This window comes from Xenopus tropicalis, chromosome 3 (assembly GCF_000004195.4).
Source record: "Xenopus tropicalis strain Nigerian chromosome 3, UCB_Xtro_10.0, whole genome shotgun sequence".
Classification (NCBI taxonomy): domain Eukaryota; kingdom Metazoa; phylum Chordata; class Amphibia; order Anura; family Pipidae; genus Xenopus; species Xenopus tropicalis.
The window spans coordinates 140,754,131-140,779,003 of record NC_030679.2 but is presented as its reverse complement, the minus strand read 5'-3'; the positions used below and the strand labels follow the sequence as shown (position 1 = coordinate 140,779,003).

Below are 24,873 nucleotides of genomic sequence, written 5' to 3'. Positions count from 1 at the left end.
TGGAGAAGTTGTATCAATGTTTTAGTCCCTCCTCCCCTGCCAGGATTTCAAATGACGCAGAAAGAGAAGAACTGGATTTCAGCATAAAAAAATTGTATTTACTCATATTTACTGAAGGAACAGATTACAGTGATAGGTTTATAAGGGGTTTATGTGTTGTGCAGGGATTTTCAACACATTTTGGTTCAGAAGCCAGACTTTAAGATAGTGTAGCACCCAGTATTGTGTTGGTGATGGAGCACATCAAAAATTTACTTCCAATTCCATGATTTAGAGCATTTTATTGAAGTGTTGCATTCCTTAACTACTCTGCCATCTCACTCCTTTTGAATATATGATTTTAGCAACTATCATAGCTAACTGCATCGTACTGGCTATGGAGCAACACTTACCCGTGGGGGACAAGACACCAATGTCGGAACGTCTGGTAAGAGCCTTGACACAATTAAAAGATGGAAATGATGTTTTTTTTCCCCTCTTTATGATGATCAGTGGTGTAACTATAGAGAAAGAGGGTCTGCTTCCCCTATAGCCACTCTAATTGGTGAAGTTATGTGCCTGCTGCTTTGTATTTGCAGAGGGCATAACTTCGGCACGTACTAGTGATGTGCGGGTCGAGAAAACCTTGAGAAAACCTCGACCTGCACTCCCTAACTCTACCCGACCCCACTTCTCCCTTCTGTTAATATACCTGTGCCCCACCCACCCTGCAATGAAGCCACAAAAGGGGTGGGGCATGTTAGGTGCATGCCTATAAATTCACAAGCCAGAAAATGAAGCTGACAGTGTTAGGTCGCGGGCGGAGAGGGGGAATGGAAGAACTCAACCCAAAAAAGCCAGCGAACCGCAAGTGATGTGCCAAGGTCAGCCTGAACCCACCCGCGGGTATCAGAAAACCTCGACCTGCACCCGACCCTAACCACCCACTTCCAACCCTAACCCTACCTGGCCCCATTTCTCCCTTCTATTTATTAACCTGTGCCCCACCCACCCTGCAATGAAGCCACAAAAGGGGTGGGGCGTGTTAGGTGCACGCCTATAAATTCACAAGCCAGAAAATGAAGTGTTAGGTCGCGGGCGGGGAGGGGGAATGGAAGAACTGAATCTGCCTGTGGGGATCAGGCCGGCCCACACACCACTAGCGTATAGGGGCGGCGCTAAGTGCCTGTGCACGCTGGGCCCTTCTAAAGATTTCCTTGAAGGGGGTCCCGATGCATTACCAGTATGCCACTGATAATGATAATGGAAATTAGAGTGTTGTAAGGGTTAATAAAAAATCCCAGCTGGGTTCAACCTTATAAAAATTGTGTTTTAAGCCTTTGCCAGGCCTACAGGGGAAAGGAAAATGATTCCAATGTCAGTTTTCCCACCTTACCTAGAAACAAAATAGTAGAATATTTCTGCCATCTTTCTTCCCTGCTGTCATTTTCACCAGCTGGACCAGTAAAATATTGGCCAGGTGGCAGCACTTTGGGTAGTGCACTGCTGCCAGCTGAGTGTAGCGTCAGTACTGCTGCGGTGCAACTGCAAACAGCACCGCTTTGTGCTTAAAGCTAATGCACCAATACTATGAGGCCTTGTTTAAAACTTCTTATTGCCAGTAGCGATATACCCCAAATTTACCTTCCATCTTACCTTCAGCTCAGCTCTCCTGTTCATGTAAGTGAGATGCACTATTCAGATACATGCACTCTTGCACCCTCAATCCAGGGGTAGCATAGTGTTCATGTGTAATGCCCTGGAAGACATGCAGGGAATTGTGGAAGCAAATTGTGGGGGGGGGGGGGGGCACAAGGAGCTAGGTAAGAAATATCCAACCCGCAGCCCTTTAGTAGTTTATATGGCAAACTGATAAATCTGTACCAGGCTGTAACCTTTTTTCTTGCTTTGCAGGATGACACTGAACCCTATTTTATTGGAATTTTCTGTTTTGAGACGGGGATTAAAATCATCGCCTTGGGATTTGCCTTTCACAAAGGATCCTATTTGCGGAATGGCTGGAATATCATGGATTTTGTGGTTGTGTTATCAGGGTAAGAAATATGAACTATTTGTGTTTTCTGAGTTAAACATTTTATGAAAACCCATTTTTCAACCTAACCCACATAACAAATAAAGGGTAACTTATGCCCTCAAGTGCAGTGTGCAAGGTGCATTTAAAAGGGATAATGTACCCCCTACTCTAAATGATAAGGATATTAGCAGTCACTGAGGGGTTCTGTGCCCATATAAAGGCACAAGGCTGCAGGCTGAGTTATACAGGGAACTCTGAGTATCACCCATGTATTATAAGGGATAATGTACCCCCTACTGTAAATGATAAGGATATTAGCAGTCACTGAGGGGTTCTGTGCCCATATAAAGGCACAAGGCTGCAGGCTGAGTTATACAGGGAACTCTGAGTATCACTCATGTATTATAAGGGATAATGTACCCCCTACTGTAAATGATAAGGATATTAGCAGTCACTGAGGGGTTCTGTGCCCATATAAAGGCACAAGGCTGCAGGCTGAGTTATACAGGGAACTCTGAGTATCACTCATGTATTATAAGGGATAATGTACCCCCTACTGTAAATGATAAGGATATTAGTAGTCACTGAGGGGTTCTGTGCCCATATAAAGGCACAAGGCTGCAGGCTGAGTTATACAGGGAACTCTGAGTATCACTCATGTATTATAAGGGATAATGTACCCCCTACTGTAAATGATAAGGATATTAGCAGTCACTGAGGGGTTCTGTGACCATATAAAGGCACAAGGCTGCAGGCTGAGTTATACAGGGAACTCTGAGTATCACTCATGTATTATAAGGGATTATGTACCCCCTACTGTAAATGATAAGGATATTAGCAGTCACTGAGGGGTTCTGTGACCATATAAAGGCACAAGGCTGCAGGCTGAGTTATACAGGGAACTCTGAGTATCACTCATGTATTATAAGGGATAATGTACCCCCTACTGTAAATGATAAGGATATTAGCAGTCACTGAGGGGTTCTGTGCCCATATAAAGGCACAAGGCTGCAGGCTGAGTTATACAGGGAACTTTAAGTGTCACTCATGTATTATAAGGGATTATGTACCCCCTACTGTAAATGATAAGGATAAAGTCACATAGGCTTTTGTGTATAATATAACTTACTTTCTTCTTATACTGATGTTGTTGGACCCATAGAGCTTACCTTTAGTGTGCCCACACTTATGTATAGTAGTGGAGGGGGCTAGGGTAAAACAGATTTTTTGTGGGGTACCAATTATATATAAGAGACATGCTCTGTATTTGGCATCTTGCTCTACAGTAGCCATATTGACCTCCTGTAACCATTTTTTTCCTACAGCCACCATCTTGACCTTCCTACTTACAACTTGTTCTTAATGGGGGGCCCTGGGGAGTCGAATGCATTTGATCCCCTTAAGACAGCTCTTTGCAGCCCTAGTTTGTGCGGGTTTAGCTCCTCTGCACAGAAAATGTTAAATATGTTTAATGGTGTAAAGCCTTTTATAGGGGCTCCTTATGCAGTAACTGGAGGGCATGTTCTCATTTAGTATTAACCCTTTTTTCACTAAACATCTTTATTGTTACCCTCCAGCTATTGTCATTGAACGTGTCCAGATTTTCCCCCACATACATTGTTCCACATTTCTTATATAGATATTGTACATATAAGGCACATATGTAGCTCAATCTTGCACACACAGACGACAGCTTCATATAAGATTCATACGCCTTGCCTAGATTTCCTTACAAAGATACATTTCTGCAGTAACTGGTTCAGTCTTTAAATAACTGTCCTCATTCTTTGGTACGGGCTGCAGCAGTCTGAAGTCAGTCCACCTGGGAATTTTCTCTCCACCTCTTCTCACTGCCGCAACAGACTTTTTACTGGACTGCATTTAACATTTTATTGCTCAGCCTGGGCTTTCTCAGCTTAACAACTGACTATCCGGTTATAACCTGGAACCTCCAAGAAACATCAAGACTGAATGGAGGCAGGGCTGTCTTTAAGGGCAGGGGGTGCCAATAATGTGGACTTTCCTTGGGGCCACACGGAGAAGCGATTTCAGGAACGGAAAGCGAGGGGGAGAGTAGGTATTCCATAGGAAGGTGGGGACAGAAGGGTAAGATGATAACTGTAGAGCAAAAGGGAGACAGTAGGGCAAAATGGTAAATTAGAATACAATGGTGGCAATAAGGCTACTTAGTTTTTAGGTACTACAACTGTATCCCTCGTCGAACTTAATTTCACCTAATGACAATAGATATATATTTTTGGACAGTGTTGGACTGGCCCACAAGGGTACCAGGAAAACTCCCAGTGGGACCAGGTGTCAGTGGGCCCTCCTGCTCCTCACCATTTGGCCTGTTTCATGGTCATTCCCTGTTTCTGAATTGGGACAAAGAGGAGAAATAGATGGAAGAATAGATGCTAGCATGTAAATAAAAGAGACTAGGAGAATTAAGAGGTTGGGTGAGGAAAGGAGGAAAAATAGATTGGAGAGTAGGCCTATGGTCTAAGGTTTTCTGGTGGGCCCCTGAGGTCCCAGTCCAAAAAAAGCACGAATCAACAGGGACCAAAAAGGACTTACTGAAGTACCTAAGTAGCTTAGTGAATATACATAAAAAGCCCATACTAATCATTTTTAAACAGCCATTTATTGGGGTAAATAAATTGAATGTAATCTCTTGAATCCTCTCAATGACCACTGACACTCTCTACGAGTTATCTGATGTATTTTACTTCCATAGAGGGCCAATGGGGAGTAGTGTGGATCTTATGAAAGGAGGTGGGCTTATGTTCCTCATTAATTCCCCCCTTTTCCAAATTCAATTATGTCTGCCCCACATTCTACACAGAACATTGTCGTTAGAAACCCTTGTCATTATACCAAATGATGATATGTTCAGGACCAGTGTTTGGATGTTTGACCAGTGCCGTAACCATAGAGGAAACAGTTATGACCCATCTCTTGATGTGTTCATTGGAGATATAAAACAATGGCAATGTCCAAATCTTATTCCCAGTTGATTGGGGCATAAAGGTGGCCATACACCTTAAAGAGATACTGACACCAGAAATTATACATTTTCTACATCTATCATAACATTGTCTTTGTAAGCCACTTATAATTTTGCCTTTAAAATATTTGCTCAATACTTTTACATTCCCTATCTGATTCCCCAAGTTCCTCTATGAGGGGGCGGCCATATTTGTGCAGCAGGAGGCCGTTGGCATTAGAAGCTATAACTGACAGGCTGAGAAGGGACAGTCAGGTCGGCAAAACAGTCAGTTTAGGGACTTCAAGTAACAATTACATACAAAAGCAGGCATATCAGTGAGAAATGATCAACATGACCTATAGGTAACTTTTTATGTACATTCATATTTTGAAAAGTAGTTTTTTAGTGTCAGTATCACTTTCCAAGCGAGCGGATCTTCTCCCGATATCCCCACCTACGGGTGGGCGATATCGGGGGAATTTAGGCTAATTATAATGACGGGCATAGGCAAAGTCGGTCCGGGGACCGCATCAACGAGCCTATGCGGTCCCCGATCCTACTAGATTTTCTAACCTGCCCGATCGAGATCTGCCCAATTTCAGGCCAGATATCGGTCAGCCAGGCCCGTCGGTAGTGCCCATACACGGCCCGATTAGCTGCCGAATCGGTCTAAGGAACCAATATTGGCAGCTAGAATTGGCCTGTGTATGGGCACCTTTACTCTACAAAGCTAAATACTGTGTTTGGATAGGGAATGTCATGTTGTGGGTCTGTGGCAGCGAGAGCTGAATGTGGGGCACTTGATGCATCCAGTGGCACTTGACAGCATCTGCTTCCTCCTAAACAGACTTGAGTCACGTTGTGGGGAAGAACTTGCCTCGTGTTTTCTCTTGCCCAACTTAGCAATGCCACAATGTACAGTATTGTAAATAGAATTATGCCATGTTTAGAGGTGTTTCAATCTCCCGCTGTCACATTCTATGTGACACTTCTTCAAATCTGGAATCGCCTGAAAACCTACATTGATTTAACACATACTTCAGCGCAAGGATGTCAGATCCACAGCCCTGTAACTTGTTGTGAATTCCATCCTCCAGCATGATGGGCCTTGCAGCTCACAGTACTGGAAGGCAGTGGATCTGACAGGCCTGCTTCCATTCCTGAGCTACAGAGAGCCCATGCTAGGGGAACACGGTTATATCACCTTGGTGCTGATTAATGTTCAGTGGCAATTCTCAGTATTGTCTATGGCAGGGGATTTGCTGGCCGTGACAAGTAGCTGCTACTAAGTAGCTCTGTGTGTCTTCACCCTTAAACTACACTGCTGCATGCTTTGTTTTAATGTTAATATAAGAAGTTTTTATGTCCAAATTTACTACAACTGCCACAGAGTTGTCCTACCCCAAGGCTTTTACTTTGCCCTCATTTCTTTCCCTTATATCCAAATCCTTTTCTCTTTCTTCTTCATTCTCTACTCTTCCGCTACTAATAGCAGCAAGTTTGCAGATGAGTGGGGTCATACTCATGAGCTTCCAGATGGTGCCAATTGAGGAGGGTGCTCGGGGGTCGTAGGGCACAATAGCTGGAGGGCCCATAATACTGACACCCACAATTTAAATCAAAACCAAGAAAACAGTGAAGCCCTGTCAAACAGGCATTACATACAGAATATATTTATGTTACAGTCCAATCTTCTAAACCCCTCTCACAAAAAGATAACAGTTATACATCATTAAAAATGCACCCTAACCCTTAAAACCATCAGGTCGGGGGGAAGGAGGGACCCCTCCACTGCTTCAGAGACGAAAAGTAAATATAGTTTTATTTTTATATGTGAATGTTTGATATATTTATTTATGATTTAACCTGGGTGGCCATTGGTTCCTCAAGTCAGACATTGGTAGTTTTGTTTAATACAGTAAAATGCCATTTCAGGGACTGACACAGTCAACTTAGGGCCCCGTGCAAAAATAGTGCCAGAGCCCCCTGATCATTCATCTTGGTGAGCCTTAATGTTTACAGGCTGCACTAAAAAACTTTTTCAAATAAAAAATGAATGGACTGTTAAAGACTGATAAAGGAGAAGGAAAGGTAAAAACTAAGTGTGCTTTATCAGAAAGGTCTATGTAAATAGAGCCATAAGCACTCACAGATTCCTCTGTCAAAAGAAACAGGATTTCTTGTCTCTTTGTTTTCCTGTGCCAGAGACACGCAGCTCTCTCCTCTCTCCTGCTCCCCCCTCCCTCAAGAATGCCAAGAACCCCCCCCCCTTAGGAATGTGGATCTGAGCCAATCAGCAGGAAGCTTCCTTATAGTCTAACTAACTGAGCATGTACACCTTGGTCTTGGTGCAGGACAGTGGCATTATGGGAAATTTCTTTACAGAGCTCAGCATTTTTTTTTTCCTATGAGGCTTTTGATCATCTGAAGGGGAGAAATATGGGGAGACTTAAGGGCACTATTGAGAGAACTGAAGGTATGCCTGTAGCTTGAGATTAACTCTTTATTAGCCTTTCCTTCTCCTTTAATAAGGGCCCCTACAAGGACCCGGCTACATAGACTATAGGGGTAAATTAAAGAGGTAAGTACCCATGCCTACCTTCGTACCTGCCATTCTCCTTATGTAAAAGGCTGCTTAGATCTAGGGTTGCCACTAGTGATGTGTGGGTTGAGAGAAACTCAACCCGACCCTAACCGACTCCAAAACCGAACCCTACCTGACCTAGCTTCTCCCCTCTATAGACCCGCCCCCGCCCTGCAATGATGTCACAAAAGGGCAGGGCGTGTTAGGTCGTGGGTGGGGAGGGTGAGAGGAAGAGCTCAACCCGAACCGAACAACCCGCAACAACCCGAACAACCCGCAAGTGATGTCCTAAGGTCGACCCAAACCCGCCCGAACCGGGGGTATCATGCCGGCACGCACATTACTACTTGCCACCATTTTCTGCCAATAATACCAGCCTTCGTGTTAAGAGTGGGTTGTGCTGTCATTTTCGGGCGGGGCTATGATGTAAGGGGTGGGTTGGGAAAGCTGGATGCACAATATTTGTGTTCCACACTGTTTCTTTTCTGGGTGAGGGCCACAAAAACTAATAGGGCCCTAGGCAGGGAGCCGGGCAAGCAATGCTGAGGTGAGAGGTATTATTATTATTATTAACATTTATTTATAAAGCGCCAACATATCCCGCAGCGCTGTACAATAAGTGGGTTACATACATTGGACATACAGAGTAACATATAAAGCAATCAATAACCGATACAAGAGGTGAAGAGAGCCCTGCCCAAAAGAGCTTACAATCTACAAGGTCTTTTCTTCTCGGGCAATCCGACTCCAGAAATCTTTTAAGAGCTAATTTATCACCTGTTTCAGAGCATCAGAAGTGCCATGGGTGTTTTTGTTTTTCAGATCATCAAAGTATACTGGCATGTAACGTACTGTGTACCAATTAGATATCACTAGCATACTGTAGCGGATCAGTCACTGGGGGCATAACTGTGGTTTCGGAAATCTCCGGGAATGAATTATTAAGCATAAGCTAGCAAGTATTGTCACATGAGAAAGGGATGAACTGGGCATGGGCAGAGAGGGACAGTAAACTGCAGCCAAAAAGATGTAGCTCAGGAGGCCTGAAAGCCATAAACAGGGAATCAACACTTTGTGATAAATACGTTTAAATATAAAGATTTATGTGACAGCTATTGACAGTATTCTGTGCACTGCTTGCTTTGACTCTTGAAACTATGTATCAGAAGCCAGCTAACAGCCCTGTGAAGAAGCCTGCAAGGGATTGTGGGAATTGGAGTTTGGCTGGATGAGGGCTGCCTTCTGCTACATTGTTTCAAGAGCCAGAACCAGCAGGGCAAAAAGTGTTGAATTCTGATTTCGGTAGCAATCCCATTTACAAATAACCAGTTAAAATGAATGAATGTATATTGGAAAGTTGTAAAGAATTACATTTTCTCCATGACCATTAATGTAGCATGATTGTCCAAATTTCCCTACTAATTTAATTTAAATACTTAATATATCTGTTTTTAAACTTTATGGTTTATTAAAAACGTTAACTCATTTTTGTGTTACAAGGGAGCCTTTAATCTGCCAAAGACAACTTCTGGCTCACTAACTACAACTCTCATATTTTATTATGAGTCTTTGGTTGCAGATACCTGATGTGACAGACACCTATTGTTTGGATAAATGTACACCAATCTAATTATACTTCAATTTTATATTTGGGCTCATGTTGTACAATATTCTGGTACTTTGCTCTGGTACATGACAAGATGGAACTATATCAACTAAGGGGGCCCAGCCTGAAGGCCAGTTAGGGGGGGATTTGGGGTGAGTGCTTATTTGTGCCCTGGGTACCCCTGGAACTATAGCAGGGTGACTGTTACCCCAATGTTTCTATATATCTGTAACCTTGTTATGGGCTAAGGGGGCCCAGCCTGAAGGCCAGTTATGGGGGGATTTGGGGTGAGTGCTTATTTGTGCCCTGGGTACCCCTGGAACTATAGCAGGGTGACTGTTACCCCAATGTTTCTATATATCTGTAACCTTGTTATGGGCTAAGGGGGCCCAGCCTGAAGGCCAGTTAGGGGGGGATTTGGGGTGAGTGCTTATTTGTGCCCTGGGTACCCCTGGAACTATAGCAGGGTGACTGTTACCCCAATGTTTCTATATATCTGTAACCTTGTTATGGGCTAAGGGGGCCCAACCTGAAGGCCAGTTAGGGGGGGATTTGGGGTGAGTGCTTATTTGTGCCCTGGGTACCCCTGGAACTATAGCAGGGTGACTGTTACCCCAATGTTTCTATATATATCTGTAACCTTGTTATGGGCTAAGGGGGCCCAGCCTGAAGGCCAGTTAGGGGGGGATTTGGGGTGAGTGCTTATTTGTGCCCTGGGTACCCCTGGAACTATAGCGGGGTGACTGTTACCCCAATGTTTCTATATATCTGTAACCTTGTTATGGGCTAAGGGGGCCCAGCCTGAAGGCCAGTTAGGGGGGGATTTGGGGTGAGTGCTTATTTGTGCCCTGGGTACCCCTGGAAATATAGCAGGGTGACTGTTACCCCAATGTTTCTATATATCTGTAACCTTGTTATGGGCTAAGGGGGCCCAACCTGAAGGCCAGTTAGGGGGGGATTTGGGGTGAGTGCTTATTTGTGCCCTGGGTACCCCTGGAACTATAGCAGGGTGACTGTTACCCCAATGTTTCTATATATATCTGTAACCTTGTTATGGGCTAAGGGGGCCCAGCCTGAAGGCCAGTTAGGGGGGGATTTGGGGTGAGTGCTTATTTGTGCCCTGGGTACCCCTGGAACTATAGCGGGGTGACTGTTACCCCAATGTTTCTATATATCTGTAACCTTGTTATGGGCTAAGGGGGCCCAGCCTGAAGGCCAGTTAGGGGGGGATTTGGGGTGAGTGCTTATTTGTGCCCTGGGTACGCCTGGAACATCTAGGAGATTATCATTGTTTTCTACCCTCTGTACTGTGCCTTTCAGCCATTGCTAAATGATTGCACACCCCACATGCAGGCTCTGTAGTCCTTTACCAAACCGTGGTGCAATATGGAGACCCCCCTCTGTCAGATTATAATGCTGGGCCAGCACAGGGCTATAGAATCTTGTGTTGTATATTGTATAAACCATTATAAAAGCTAGACATGGATATGACATTGAGGCAAGAACAAATGAGGGCTTCCATTCACTATTGCTGCCTCCTACAAATACACATTGCAAGGGCTCTTCTCTCCTCAGCATCCTCAGTCATTCATAAAATCACTCTATTCCACCCCCCTCCCACCACGGCAAGAAAGGGAGAAACTCAACCTCTTGGAGGAACAGAATGGGGGGAAGGGTAGAGAGCAAGGCAGAGCTGAATTCTGGTCCCAAGCAAGATGGTATCAATGAACAGTGGTCCCATTACCATGGAAACGGGGCAAAGGTAGTCCTGGAAACCATGTGAATGAGGCATGGCTTGTTGCCATGGAGACTTGCTGAATGGGGAAAGACCTATAGCTGCCTGTCACCTTCTGCCCCCCCCCCACTCCTTTCCTTCCTTCATTTGTCTTCCATCATTAACAGAAATAAATCCTTTCAGTATTGCCCTTGATTTATATTTTTGTGGCAACCCAGCTCCTAAGAGCCTAATCGCTCATTTTATTATTTTAATGCAGTCGCTCAGCTCCCAATACATCTTTTTCATATTACAGTAACTCTTTATCAAATCTGTTACATCCTATGGCATTGACACAATGCACAACTGTGCTATTTATCTGCCTATGCAAACAGAAACAACACTGGAATACGTAATTACCCTCCTAACATATAGTAACCAAGTAGTAACCGAGACCCTAAGCGACACCAGGTACCTTCTGTAGCACACATTTTGGCTAGCAAATACCTTGCCATAGGAAATAATGAGAAAACAAAAGCACTCTAAGGCATTTAGACAATTACACAATTAGAGTGTTAGCAGAGACAATGCTCATTATTCCTTATGGCAAGGTATTTTCGAATGCTCATTGCATCATTGCCCTTAAGAGTATGTCGCACAGAACATTTTGTTGCCCACGTGAAATCACCTGAAATGTTTCCTTCAAAATTTTCGCCGAATTATGGTTTCAGCTGTAAAGGAATTTTTTTATGTTTTGTCATGCATGAAGGAGGCAATTTTTTGCAGGTGACAAAATGTATGGGGGGACATTACACTTATTTTTCTGTAACCCCTTTTTTCAGTTATCCCAAAGGGCAAAATGCCCTAAGGCACTCATCTTACTGGAATAAGGCACTCAGGGGCGGGGTTACTGGAATAAGGAGTTACAGGGACAATATGGCACTCAGGGGCGGGGTTACTGGAATAAGGAGTTACAGGGACAATAAGGCACTCAGGGGCGGGGTTACTGGAATAAGGAGTTACAGGGACAATAAGGCACTCAGGGGCGGGGTTACTGGAATAAGGAGCTACAGGGACAATAAGACACTCAGGGGCGGAGTTACTGGAATAAGGAGTTACAGGGACGATAAGGCACTCAGGGGCGGGGTTACTAGAATAAGGAGTTACAGGGACAATAAGGCACTCAGGGGCGGGGTTACTGGAATAAGGAGTTACAGGGACAATAAGGCACTCAGGGGTGGGGTTACTGGAATAAGGAGTTACAGGGACAATAAGGCACTCAGGGGCGGGGTTACTGGAATAAGGAGTTACGGGGACAATAAGGCACTCAGGGGCGGGGTTACTGGAATAAGGAGTTACGGGGGCAATAAGGCACTCAGGGGTGGGTTTACCGGAATAAGGAGTTACGGGGACAATAAGGCAATCAGGGGTGGGGTTACTGGAATAAGGAGTTACAGGGACAATAAGGCACTCAGGGGCGGGGTTACTGGAATAAGGAGTTACGGGGACAATAAGGCACTCAGGGGCGGGGTTACTGGAATAAGGAGTTACGGGGGCAATAAGGCACTCAGGGGTGGGGTTACCGGAATAAGGAGTTACGGGGACAATAAGGCAATCAGGGGTGGGGTTACTGGAATAAGGAGTTACGGGGACAATAAGGCACTCAGGGGCGGGATTACTGGAATAAGGAGTTACAGGGGACAATAAGGCACTCAGGGGCGGGGTTACTGGAATAAGGAGTTACAGGGACAATAAGGCACTCAGGGGCGGGGTTACTGGAATAAGGAGTTACAGGGACAATAAGGCACTCAGGGGCGGGGTTACTGGAATAAGGAGTTACAGGGACAATAAGGCACTCAGGGGCGGGGTTACTGGAATAAGGAGTTACGGGGACAATAAGGCACTCAGGGGCGGGGTTACTGGAATAAGGAGTTACAGGGACAATAAGGCACTCAGGGGCGGGGTTACTGGAATAAGGAGTTACAGGGACAATAAGGCACTCAGGGGCGGGGTTACTGGAATAAGGAGTTACAGGGACAATAAGGCACTCAGGGGCGGGGTTACTGGAATAAGGAGTTACAGGGGACAATAAGGCACTCAGGGGCGGGGTTACTGGAATAAGGAGTTACAGGGACAATAAGGCACTCAGGGGCGGGGTTACTGGAATAAGGAGTTACAGGGACAATAAGGCACTCAGGGGCGGGGTTACTGGAATAAGGAGTTATGGGGACAATAAGGCACTCAGGGGTGGGGTTACAGGAAACAATATGGTACTTAGGTTGGGAATATTTAATAAAGAGTGAAAAATATACATTGTATTTCATTTGCAGAGACTGTGATAATTATAAAAGAATGTACAAAATTCCCTGTATTTATGTGTTAAATTGTCTTTTTTTTTTTCATTTCCAGCATTGTGGCATCTACAGGCCCAGAGTTTGATCTGAGGACCCTCCGAGCTGTACGTGTCCTGCGACCCCTCAAACTGGTTTCTGGGATTCCAAGTATGTTATTTCCAATTGCCCGTACATTATTCAGTCATGTTGAACTAGTTAGGAGTCTATCTTATGGTCTGAGCCATTTCCAAGCCTGAATTTACCCTTCTTAAAGGACTCATTTAAGAAGGGGACGCAAGCTGAAGAAATTGTTGGTACAGTGCCATTTATTTTGCTTACAATGCACTCTTTGCCCCTTTTTTTGCCAGTGTTAGCCCCAATATGAAAGCCGTGCTGGTGGGCACAATTTGCACTGGCCATGGTAGCATATGGCAACATTTGTGCTGCAATTTAGTGACCCTGTGAGTGAGTACTTTACCTATTTCCTAGAATTCCCTGTATTTTGCAATGCTGTAGTTATCTTGCCCTACTTTACCTTCTCTACTCCACTCGTCCCACTATTTGTAGTGCCAAGGACAGTTGCTCTTATTTGCACTAAAGTCTTGCCTGTATTAAGTATCAATGAGAGAGACACCTCCTTAACAGGGTAATAGATCATCTTTCATTTTAATGTTGATAAATTGGATTAGGCCTGGATGTAAGCATACATGTGAGGCATTGGTTTGTAAATGTTAAAAAGGGCTGCCATGGCAGTGAATAAATGTTAGTGTCCCCTTTGGACAAATTTATAGAGTTATCTTGTTTCTCCCTCCAGGTTTACAAGTTGTGCTGAAGTCGATCATGAAAGCCATGATCCCTCTGCTCCAGATTGGACTGCTGCTCTTCTTTGCTATCCTCATCTTTGCCATCATTGGCCTCGACTTCTACATTGGCAAATTCCACACATCCTGTTATGACATGGCTGGAGGTAAGGGGCACTTTTTCTCTCCTCAAACTTAAGGTGCCCATACACCTTAAGATCCGCTTGCTTGGCGATGTCGCCAAGCGAGCGGATTTTCCCCCGATATCCCCAACCTACGGGTGGGTGATATCGGGAGAATCCAGGCCAAACGATTGAATTATTATGGTGGTGTGACATGCTGAATGCCTGTACACGCAATTTTGGGGGAATTAGCATTGGTAGGCAGGCAGGCATGCAGAGGATCTGGAGCATAGAGACAGGGACACCAAGTCTTCAGACAAAACTCAGGTTTATTAAGGGCCCATTCTTCCCAACAGAGACATAAAGACAGTTCAGTAAACAGTTCAGGGTTTTGAGATGTCCCTTCTTCAGGGTTCTCACCTTCCAGGGTTGGTTCCACACTCTGGAACACTCAGGCTTCACAGCAAGCCTTGCTGAGCCCTCTCAGCACTCATCTGTTCGGTCAGCACTCCCTCTGCTTCCTGGCAGTGGCAGGTGGCACCCCCAGCTCCTCTGGGAGTTCCTCACACAGGCAGCCCTCCTGCTCTGTGCCCTGCTCTGAGAGTGACCTTCACACATCAGCGTTCAATTCCAACTCCAACCCTGTCTCTAAATCCCACAGCCCTTTTATTGGCTGCTCACCTGCAGCCTAATCAGGCAGCTCCCTACAGCTGGCCAAATCAAACCTTAAAGGAGATTTACTCCAACACAGCATTACCTGCTGTAAAACCAGGCATTTTACCTTGGGCCATTTGTATCCCACCTTAAACACTGGTGGAAATACACCAAATAAGGACCTTTCCCATTGCATCTCTCACAGGCGGGTATAGGCAAAGTCGGTCCAGGGACCTCATCAACGAGATCTATCTATCTATCATCTATCCATAGATATCTATATGTTTCTGTCTTTCTATTGATAACCCAAACCCCAGAACCATTGTCAAGGTCCCGGTCACAGCTCACACTTCTGCTTATAACAGCCATCTTTGGCTTCAGGTGGAGCCCTCCACTATTTGGGTTCCACCAGGTCTTAAACTGAGTGGACCAGGGCAAAGGTTCTTAGCGAGCAAGGCAACCAGATTGTAAGATGAGGACTGAGACAGCTTACAAGAATCTGAGCCAGGCAGGCCGGGTCAAAACCAGAAGAGCAGCGCAGTACAAAGTCAGGATCCAGAAGAGAAGTCAAACAGGCAAAGGGGATAAGTCCAGGCAGAGATCAGTCATAGTCAGGATACGATACAGGCAAGGGGTCAGAACCAGATAGACAGAACAAAGCGCACCCAGGAACTCTGCTAGATAGAGGTATAATTGGTGTGGAAGGAACTGGGAGGTAGGGATTTATAGGCTGGATAATTGAAGATTTAGAACAGGTGTGGGTAAATAGAGACATCTATAACCAGAATTCCTGCCTGGAAAACTAAGGATATTATTGAAGTGAAGCAGGATCTTAGCAGGATCTTAGCAGTCTGCTCAAATAGGTGAGATGTAAGAAAACTACATAGTAAGCAGTAGGTTCCTGGTTCAAGTCCAGGCAGGCTGTTCCAGTAACTCCCCATCAGAAATAGGTTCAACATCTTGAAACAGTGGCTCAAGTACAAGAAATTTTTCAGGTAAGGGCAACTGTAGTTCAAGGTTCATCATATCAGAACCGTAAGGCTGGGAAATTGGTTCTGCATGTTGGTAGTAAGATATATCTCTAAATCATTTGACTGTTAATGTTAGTCTAGAAGGGAGCCGGAAATGCCGTTCCAGTCCATTGAGAACATCAAGGGACCTCATAGGGATAACAGCATGACTAGGGTGTAACATACTAAGACATTTAATGTTGGTATTTTTTTTTTTGTTAGTTGCTTGTATTTGCAAGTCATATTGCACAGCCAATACAAGAATCTTTTTTTTTCTGTTTCTTTCTTTCTCTTTTATTCCCACTTCCCCTGTTTCTTCCGTGCCATACTCTCTTATCCTTCTTTAAAAGGCACCCGTCACCCAAAGATAAAAAGCTGTATAATAAAAGTCTTTCCCAAATATATATATCAGTAGATATTGCCCTTTTACATCCTTTCCCTTGAGCCGCCATTTAGTGATGGGCTGTGTGCCCCCTCAGAGATCAGCTGACAGGAAGTGATGCAGCGCTAACTGTAACAGGAAGTAGTGTGGGAGCAAAAGGCAGAACTCTGCCCATTCATTGGCTGATGGGGCCTAGCATGTATGTGTGCCTTGGCTTGTTTGTGTGCACTGTGAATCCTATGATCCCAGGGGGCGGCCCTTAGTACTTAAAATGGCAGTTTTCTATTTAGGATTACCCAATGGCACATACTACTAAAAAAGTCTTGCTTATTCCATATATTTTCATGGAGGCCTACATTGTTTGGGGGTATAGTTTTATTTAGAGTAAGTAAAGTTTATTTGCTTGACTAACACAATAAAAAGGACTTGGAATTATTTCTTAGGGTGACAGGTCCCCTTTAATATCTCTTTTCTGTTTTCCCTACATCTCTCCCAGTATCTTCTCTTTACCCTATTCTTTCTGTTCTGCTTCACCCTTTCCTTTCCTACCCTTTCAGGTAGTTCAGGTAATTCCCACTAAACTAAATGTATCAATTCCATCTTTATTAAAACTTATGTTATTCTCTTTGCAGAAGATATAAGAGAGGAGGTTCTCTGCGGCAATGACAGCTCCTCTCGTCGCTGCCCTGAAAATACGCAGTGCCTGAGCAAATGGGAGGGTCCTAATAATGGAATCACGCAGTTTGACAACATTCTGTTTGCAATTCTCACAGTATTCCAGTGTATAACTATGGAGGGATGGACAGATATCCTGTATTATGTAAGTAGAACGTCTGATGCCAGCATTATAGGGATATTATTATCAGGTGGATGATACACAGCATTGTGTGCAGGCCCCCCACACCCCCCAGGGGCTCTGCCAACTGACCACCTAATCCTTTTACATAACTTTGCTGTGATCAGGAACAGGGTCGGACTGGGGGTTGCAGAGCCCACCGGGGCTCCCGCCCTAGGGGCCCTGCAGGTGTCCCAGCCAGCCGTGTCCCCTACCCCCCCACAGGGGTCCCCCCACCCGACGTCCTCCCCGAGCGAGTATAAATTGAACGCGTCAGGGGAAGAAGGGGGAGCGCCAGCAAAGGTCGGACTGGGCCGCCAGGGCCCACCGGGATTTTTCCCAGTGTCCTGGCGGCTCAGTCCGACTCTGATCAGGAAAGGAGGTCAGGGGGGAAGCACCAATGCTTCAGATATTCCCCATATGGAGCAACCTGGTGCTGTAAAAGCGCTTCCACCTGTCCGCGTTCCGATGCTTCTTTCTTTCCTTACCTGGAGACTGGTAGTCAGGGGAACCTAAAACTCTCTTTTCTTTTTGTATCTGTGCAGTGCTGGGAATATTGCATGGGTAAAACTATTATTGCACACATATGCTGTATATTAGGGATTCTATGGCTCAGGATTCAAAAACTAGCCTCATGGTGTTTAGTGCGAATCTCTACAACCCCCTTACTTATAATAATTTATAATAATTAATAATTAATAAACTGTTTATAAAAGGAGAAGTAAAGTCATTTTGGCATTTAAATGTCAATAGATTCACCACATTAGTGCCACCTAGAACAATATATTTATTCTGCAGTAAGCATTGTCATACCTGAGTACAGAGCCCTGGAAGCTTTCTCTGTTTGCTTAAGATTGCAGCTGCCATTTTAAATAGCTTCCTGTTTGCAGTCTTGCCGTTATAGTTCAGATCATACATTCCTAAGGGAGGGGGGAGGCAGTTCTTAGCATTCTTATGGGAGGGGAGAGAGGAGAGAACTAAGCAGACTCTGGCCCCAGGAATTAAGGATTTTTCTGAGAGAGGAAGTCAGACACCCCAACAACATGTTTACACCAAAGGAGACAAGAAATACTGTGTTTATTTTGATAGAGGACTCTGTGAGTGCTTATGGCTGTATTTACATAGACCTTTCTGATAAAGCTTACTTAGTTTTTACCTTTCCTTCTCCTTTAAATGGTTGTGAAGGGGTATGTAGGTGATCTTAATTTAAGAAACACTGCTGCACATGATGCAAATGACAGTCCTATTATATATCCTCTAACCCTTTCATGACACGAGGCATAAGTTTGTTTTAAGGTATGGCTATAAGCAGCTTTCCAAGAGAACTCTGGAACTATCACAAGGGAATGGCGCCAGCAGGACTGGCCGTAGGCCAGTTGGAACTATTTGGCCAAATAGTGCCCCACACCCATGGGGGGATAAGCATATAAAACTGTCTAGCCCTTCCCCATCAACAATTGCCTGATAATACTGCTACGTGTTCTGGGACATTAAACACAAAGTGCATTTATACTGTATGTCAGTGCCCAGTGCATGGGGGCCACATTGTGCCATGAAATGTTGGGGGCCAATAGAACAAGAGAAAGAGAGGTGGAAAGGCAGGGTTACAAAATCAGCCACAGAGTGAGAGGCAGGGACTATTTTCCCACCCAGCCCTTGAACCCTGTGCCAGCTGGCAACACCTTGTGTGGGGGGCGCAGCCAAAATGGTCCCAATTGGGCGCTGCAGTTTATAAGATCGGACCTGGGTGTCAGTACTGACACCTTACAGACTGTACCAGTATTAGGTGAATTTTTGGACAACTAAGGAAATTATTTTTGCTCCATTTAATAACTGGCAGGGGGCATCTAAGGGCTACACAGATCAGCTCATAGTAAATCAACAGACTGGCATTCTTACTCTTGTATTAATAGGCACTCATAGCAAAACAGCATTATATTAGGCAAGAGAGGAACTTGTGACTTGGGTCTCTCTGCAAATCAACATGTATAGCATTTGTAGCCCTCCTTAACTCTTGGCGCAGTCCCTTCTTTATAAGCCTACCCGTAGGGCTTGCTAGCTGGGAAGCCACTTAGTCCAAAGGGTGCTTTAGGGCTTACCAAGGTCAGACAAACCCACCCATGCTGTAGAGGCAGGCAAAACTTTGAAGCCATAGCCTTTATTACATTTTAAATGATATTTGCTCAAACCTGTTAGCTGGAATTTATGTATAGATTACCTACTAGTAGTACTCTGGGAATACACCAATAATGTCTTCTACAGCTGGGCTGCCATATGAATGATATAATATGGTGGAAATGTGAAACACTTGTAACTTGGTACGGCACGCCGCGTTTTGATGGAGAGGAAAGGCCTGACATGCAGAACAGGAAACACTGCCGCACAAGAGTGACTGCTTAACGATTCCTGCATTCTGCAGAGTCAGGAGAAACCGAAAAGCAACAAGGAGGAGGGAGAGAGTAGAAATCTGCTGCCAAGAGAGGAACAGACAAAGAAAAGAAAAGGTGGCATTAACTGAATGAGCATAGCAAGATACAAGGAAGAACGGATGTGATGAAGGCTAGGAAAATAAATAAAGAAAAAGGAAGAAGAATAAAGGAAAAGTATAAGAAGGAAAAAAGAAGACTTGTGTGTCAGGCACCCATACACACATCTTTGTAGGTGCCCAATGGAAGGGGTATAATCTTTTGTAGAACACTGGAAAAAGAGGAATCAAGAGTGACTGACAGGAAAGTGTTGAAAGTTGTGCTGGAGCATCGGAAGACCTTTTTTAAAGGGGAACCAAAACTACATTAACATTAGTTTCCATGGTGCTGCATTTTTGTTTGATGTGCGATACAGAGATTGTTTCATGACAATAACGATAACCTACACCAAAATAGTTCCCCCATTTATTTTGGTTCCATTAGTTTTCTGCAGGAGATTTCAGGTAAAGTCAAAATGTCACTCCAATCCAGAAATTTGATGGTGCACATTTTGGGATCATAAACACAAGCATAGTGACTTGTGGTACTTTTAGTGGATAATAATGGGACGCATTTTAGGTGACATTTACCTTATTTTTGCCTTTCCTTGGCCTGACACCATGTCTTTGGAAAAGGCCCTGGGAGCTGCGGAGAGACTGAACAGAGGAGAACATTTAGTGACTAAAGCTTTAAATTGAAAAGGAAACAGTATCTCCATGAGATTGAAATCCAGGTGGATGTAAACGTTTTCATTTAGAGATACATTGGGGGAGAGTTCCCTTTGCACCACAAGTGACTTCTTCACAAAAACATAAAACAAAAAGCTGTGCTCTGAAATGGTGGAGATTTCCTTACATGGATGAAAACTGTCTCTGTATAGTTCATATAATTATGGACAGTTACTCCTATTGCCCCTTTTCTAGATCGGTAAAGGCCTATGAACAAAGAACCCTTCTGATTACAGGAAAGCGGTCACAATTGCTGCCCATCCTATTCATGGTGACCAGGACAAAAGACAGAATTAAACCCTTAAATTAGTATATGTTAGAATGATCACTTGAATTAAAGATCGCCATGGCAAAAGCTACCAAGTTTTCTTCCTGCTTGCGTGACCCCATTTTTCTGAAGAGTCAAAATGGTCTAGTCTTGAAGTTCCAGAATGGAATACTTTTTCGATGTGTCGACTAATTTTGGTATTTATGATAGCATGACCATTTATACATTTTTCAGCCTCTGAAGCCTTGATATAAGCTTGGTGGGGGGGGGGGGGGGGTTGTATAGAAAACAGAGCCTAAAACTAAGATACCTCAATATCCTTTGCTTTTGCTTTAGATGGCCCCCCTTCCTGAGAAGAACCAAGAGAATTTTGGTTTCAGATTAGGGATTCGAACAAAGTTATGGTTTCGGTGTAATTCTAATTCCTTGTTTGTGAAAAGTATGATTATATACAAATGGATTTTCTTATTGGCAGAGTGTAGAGGCTATGCTAGCAACATCTTCACAGGGACCAGTAACCTAAATGCCAATGTTAGTGGCGAGACCCTCCATAATGTCTTGACAGCACTTTGCAGTTGGAGGCTCCTCCATATTTCCGAGGGCATAGACACTTAAATCATGGCTATATCTTTTTCATATATAGATCATGCAGGTAGAAAGGCTTTCTCAATTCCTTACCAGCCTCCACCTCATCCTTCAACACAGCAGCATGATCAGTAGTCTGTTTAGCGCACTTTGAAATGGGAACTGCAGGAGCACCACCTGATGGGAGTTCCACTAAGTCCTTAACTCCCCTTTGAAAGGGAACAGTGCGGAGCAAAGATCTGTTTGTATTCAGCAGTAACTACTCTAGCTGCTGGATGATGAGTGAAAAGTCAGATCTTGGATAATCGTAGTTAAAGCAGTCAAAGAGGAAGGCTCAGGGTCTTTATTCTCAATATTTAAAGATATTAATGGCTTGACAAGACTTGAATTGAAGGATAAAATGGACCCATTATTATCTTCTTTCGTTTTTGCCATGCTTTACTGTTTTTTGATTTTTTGTTTGTGCTGGGGGCATGGGTAAGTCCCACTGTGCACTTGCACCAAACTCTTGATATGGCTCCATTTAAATGGGGTGGTTCATCTTTAAGTTAACGTTTAGCCTGTTATAGAATGGCCTGTTCTAAGCAACTTTTCATTATGTCATTATTTGTTCTTTTGTATAGTTTTTAAATGATTTACCTTCTACTTCTCTCATTCCAGCTTTTATATGGGGGTCACTGACCCCAGCAGCCAACAAAATATTGCTCTTTGAGGCTACAACTACACTATTTTGTACAGGGTGCTATGACCTCTAAGGCCAACTGTGACAATCTTATTTTTACATAAGGGTCAAAAGAAAGAAACCCCATAAAGGATCAAGGTTTCCAGCAAAGCACCTGAACCAAAACACATAGGAAGATACCACTAAGGCAGTTCTGTCCAACTTCTGTGGTACCTTCCTTTGTAGGGAGCCAACATAACTCCTAACTATGGTCATCTGCCGCCCAAATTAAAAGACTTATTTGGGCGCAAGCATAATCCATTTTTTTTTTCAGATGAGATAAAAGGAGAATGAAAGTTACTCAGTGTAATGTATTGAATTGGTTGCACTCTAGATTCTTCCATTCTTACTTAGATTTGGTTTGGGCTGCTGTTTTAGGGTTTATGGTTTGCGCTGTACTGGGAACTGTACTGGGAAAGTTCCACCGCTGTTTAGGGTTTATGGTTTGGGCTGTACTGGGAAAGTTCCACCGCTGTTTTGGGTTTATGGTTTGGGCTGTACTGGGAAAGTTCCACCGCTGTTTAGGGTTTATGGTTTGGGCTGTACTGGGAAAGTTCCACCGCTGTTTAGGGTTTATGGTTTGGGCTGTACTGGGAAAGTTCCACCCCTGTTTAGGGTTTATGGTTTGGGCTGTACTGGGAAAGTTCCACCGCTGTTTTGGGTTTATGGTTTGGGCTGTACTGGGAAAGTTCCACCGCTGTTTTGGGTTTATGGTTTGGGCTGTACTGGGAAAGTTCCACCGCTGTTTAGGGTTTATGGTTTGGGCTGTACTGGGAAAGTTCCACCCCTGTTTAGGGTTTATGGTTTGGGCTGTACTGGGAAAGTTCCACCGCTGTTTAGGGTTTATGGTTTGGGCTGTACTGGGAAAGTTCCACCGCTGTTTAGGGTTTATGGTTTGGGCGCTGTACTGGGAAAGTTCCACCGCTGTTTAGGGTTTATGGTTTGGGCTGTACTGGGAAAGTTCCACCGCTGTTTTGGGTTTATGGTTTGGGCTGTACTGGGAAAGTTCCACCGCTGTTTAGGGTTTATGGTTTGGGCTGTACTGGGAAAGTTCCACCGCTGTTTAGGGTTTATGGTTTGGGCTGTACTGGGAAAGTTCCACCGCTGTTTAGGGTTTGGGCTGTACTGGGAAAGTTCCACCGCTGTTTTGGGTTTATGGTTTGGGCTGTACTGGGAAAGTTCCACCACTGTTTTGGGTTTATGGTTTGGGCTGTACTGGGAAAGTTCCACCGCTGTTTAGGGTTTATGGTTTGGGCTGTACTGGGAAAGTTCCACCGCTGTTTTGGGTTTATGGTTTGGGCTGTACTGGGAAAGTTCCACCACTGTTTAGGGTTTATGGTTTGGGCTGTACTGGGAAAGTTCCACCGCTGTTTTGGGTTTATGGTTTGGGCTGTACTGGGAAAGTTCCACCGCTGTTTAGGGTTTATGGTTTGGGCTGTACTGGGAAAGTTGCACCGCTGTTTAGGGTTTATGGTTTGGGCTGTACTGGGAAAGTTCCACCGCTGTTTAGGGTTTGGGCTGTACTGGGAAAGTTCCACCGCTGTTTTGGGTTTATGGTTTGGGCTGTACTGGGAAAGTTCCACCACTGTTTTGGGTTTATGGTTTGGGCTGTACTGGGAAAGTTCCACCGCTGTTTAGGGTTTATGGTTTGGGCTGTACTGGGAAAGTTCCACCGCTGTTTTGGGTTTATGGTTTGGGCTGTACTGGGAAAGTTCCACCACTGTTTAGGGTTTATGGTTTGGGCTGTACTGGGAAAGTTCCACCGCTGTTTAGGGTTTATGGTTTGGGCTGTACTGGGAAAGTTCCACCGCTGTTTAGGGTTTATGGTTTGGGCTGTACTGGGAAAGTTCCACCGCTGTTTAGGGTTTATGGTTTGGGCTGTACTGGGAAAGTTCCACCGCTGTTTAGGGTTTATGGTTTGGGCTGTACTGGGAAAGTTCCACCGCTGTTTAGGGTTTATGGTTTGGGCTGTACTGGGAAAGTTCCACCGCTGTTTAGGGTTTATGGTTTGGGCTGTACTGGGAAAGTTCCACCGCTGTTTTGGGTTTATGGTTTGGGCTGTACTGGGAAAGTTCCACCACTGTTTTGGGTTTATGGTTTGGGCTGTACTGGGAAAGTTCCACCGCTGTTTTGGGTTTATGGTTTGCTGATGGGAGGCACCAGAACAGTTCCAGTTCTATCAGTTCTGAGTCATTGCAACTTGCTTCTGCGGAACAACCGGTCAGTCATGTAGGTGTCTGTAATAGTGCAGGATAGACAGTTGTTGAGCTGAAGGGTTGCAGCAATCAGTGAGAGTTGCCTCATTCTGTGTGCCAAGCTATTTGATACCTCCACGTGTCATGGCGGCATGCACAGTACCAGACCCCTTTATGTTTATCAAAGGATAAGTAAGCCTTTTATTTTAAAATCCCCTAAAACTACTCTTAACAGCCCCAGAATAACATAACCTTTACACTTTACACCAGACAAGGAAGTCAGTAAAAGAGCTGTAGTTAAACCGGCTGTAAGAAAAATTAAATTCCATGTAATTAGATATACAAATAGATGGAGACAGAAAGATGAAGAACAGTGTGATAAGATACTAGTTATGAGAAACCAAATGGGAAATGGCCTGTAAAGGCTGATAAAAAGATTGGTATGTGTTTCTATATATATATATGTGTGTGTGTGTGTGTGTATACATATATATAGATATATATGTTTCTCTAACAGACAGGCTTGTGGCAATGTAACCTTCAAAAGGTTATCTGTGGCGTTACCATTTCTTCTGGGAGTTCCTGCAAGGCCATTACTATTCCTTTGGGTGGAAACTGTGTATTCTCAATATAATTCTCTACCTTATGGCCAGAATCCAGACGGAAACTGAGACCTAATTACCTAATTTTTTTAAATTTTTTTTTTAAAAAGGACCATTTTTCTGCATTGAAATGTGCTAGCCCTTGCTTTTCTCCCTTTATCCCGCTATTTAATGATTTGTGCCTTTGCAATGTGGCATTCATCTATAGCCAGCGGGAGGACTGCCTTTGTTCATAGAACACTTACCTTGTTTTTTTTAGACAGGTCTTC

At 44.3% G+C, this 24,873-nt stretch overlaps 1 protein-coding gene across 7 annotated transcripts in view; it reads left to right on the top strand.

Moving 5' to 3' along the window:
- The first annotated feature begins 326 nt into the window (after nt 1-326).
- Nucleotides 327-24,873, top strand: part of cacna1a (calcium channel, voltage-dependent, P/Q type, alpha 1A subunit) — a 132,006-nt gene continuing 107,459 nt past the window's right edge. For all 7 annotated transcript variants that reach the window (XM_031899455.1, XM_031899453.1, XM_031899456.1 and 4 more), the window contains exons 1-5: nt 327-427; nt 1,894-2,033; nt 13,314-13,405; nt 14,052-14,204; nt 16,838-17,025. In XM_031899455.1, coding sequence (XP_031755315.1) covers nt 335-427; nt 1,894-2,033; nt 13,314-13,405; nt 14,052-14,204; nt 16,838-17,025 — 666 coding nt within the window. In that variant the 5' untranslated portion in view covers nt 327-334. The remainder of the gene's footprint in view (nt 428-1,893; nt 2,034-13,313; nt 13,406-14,051; nt 14,205-16,837; nt 17,026-24,873) is intronic.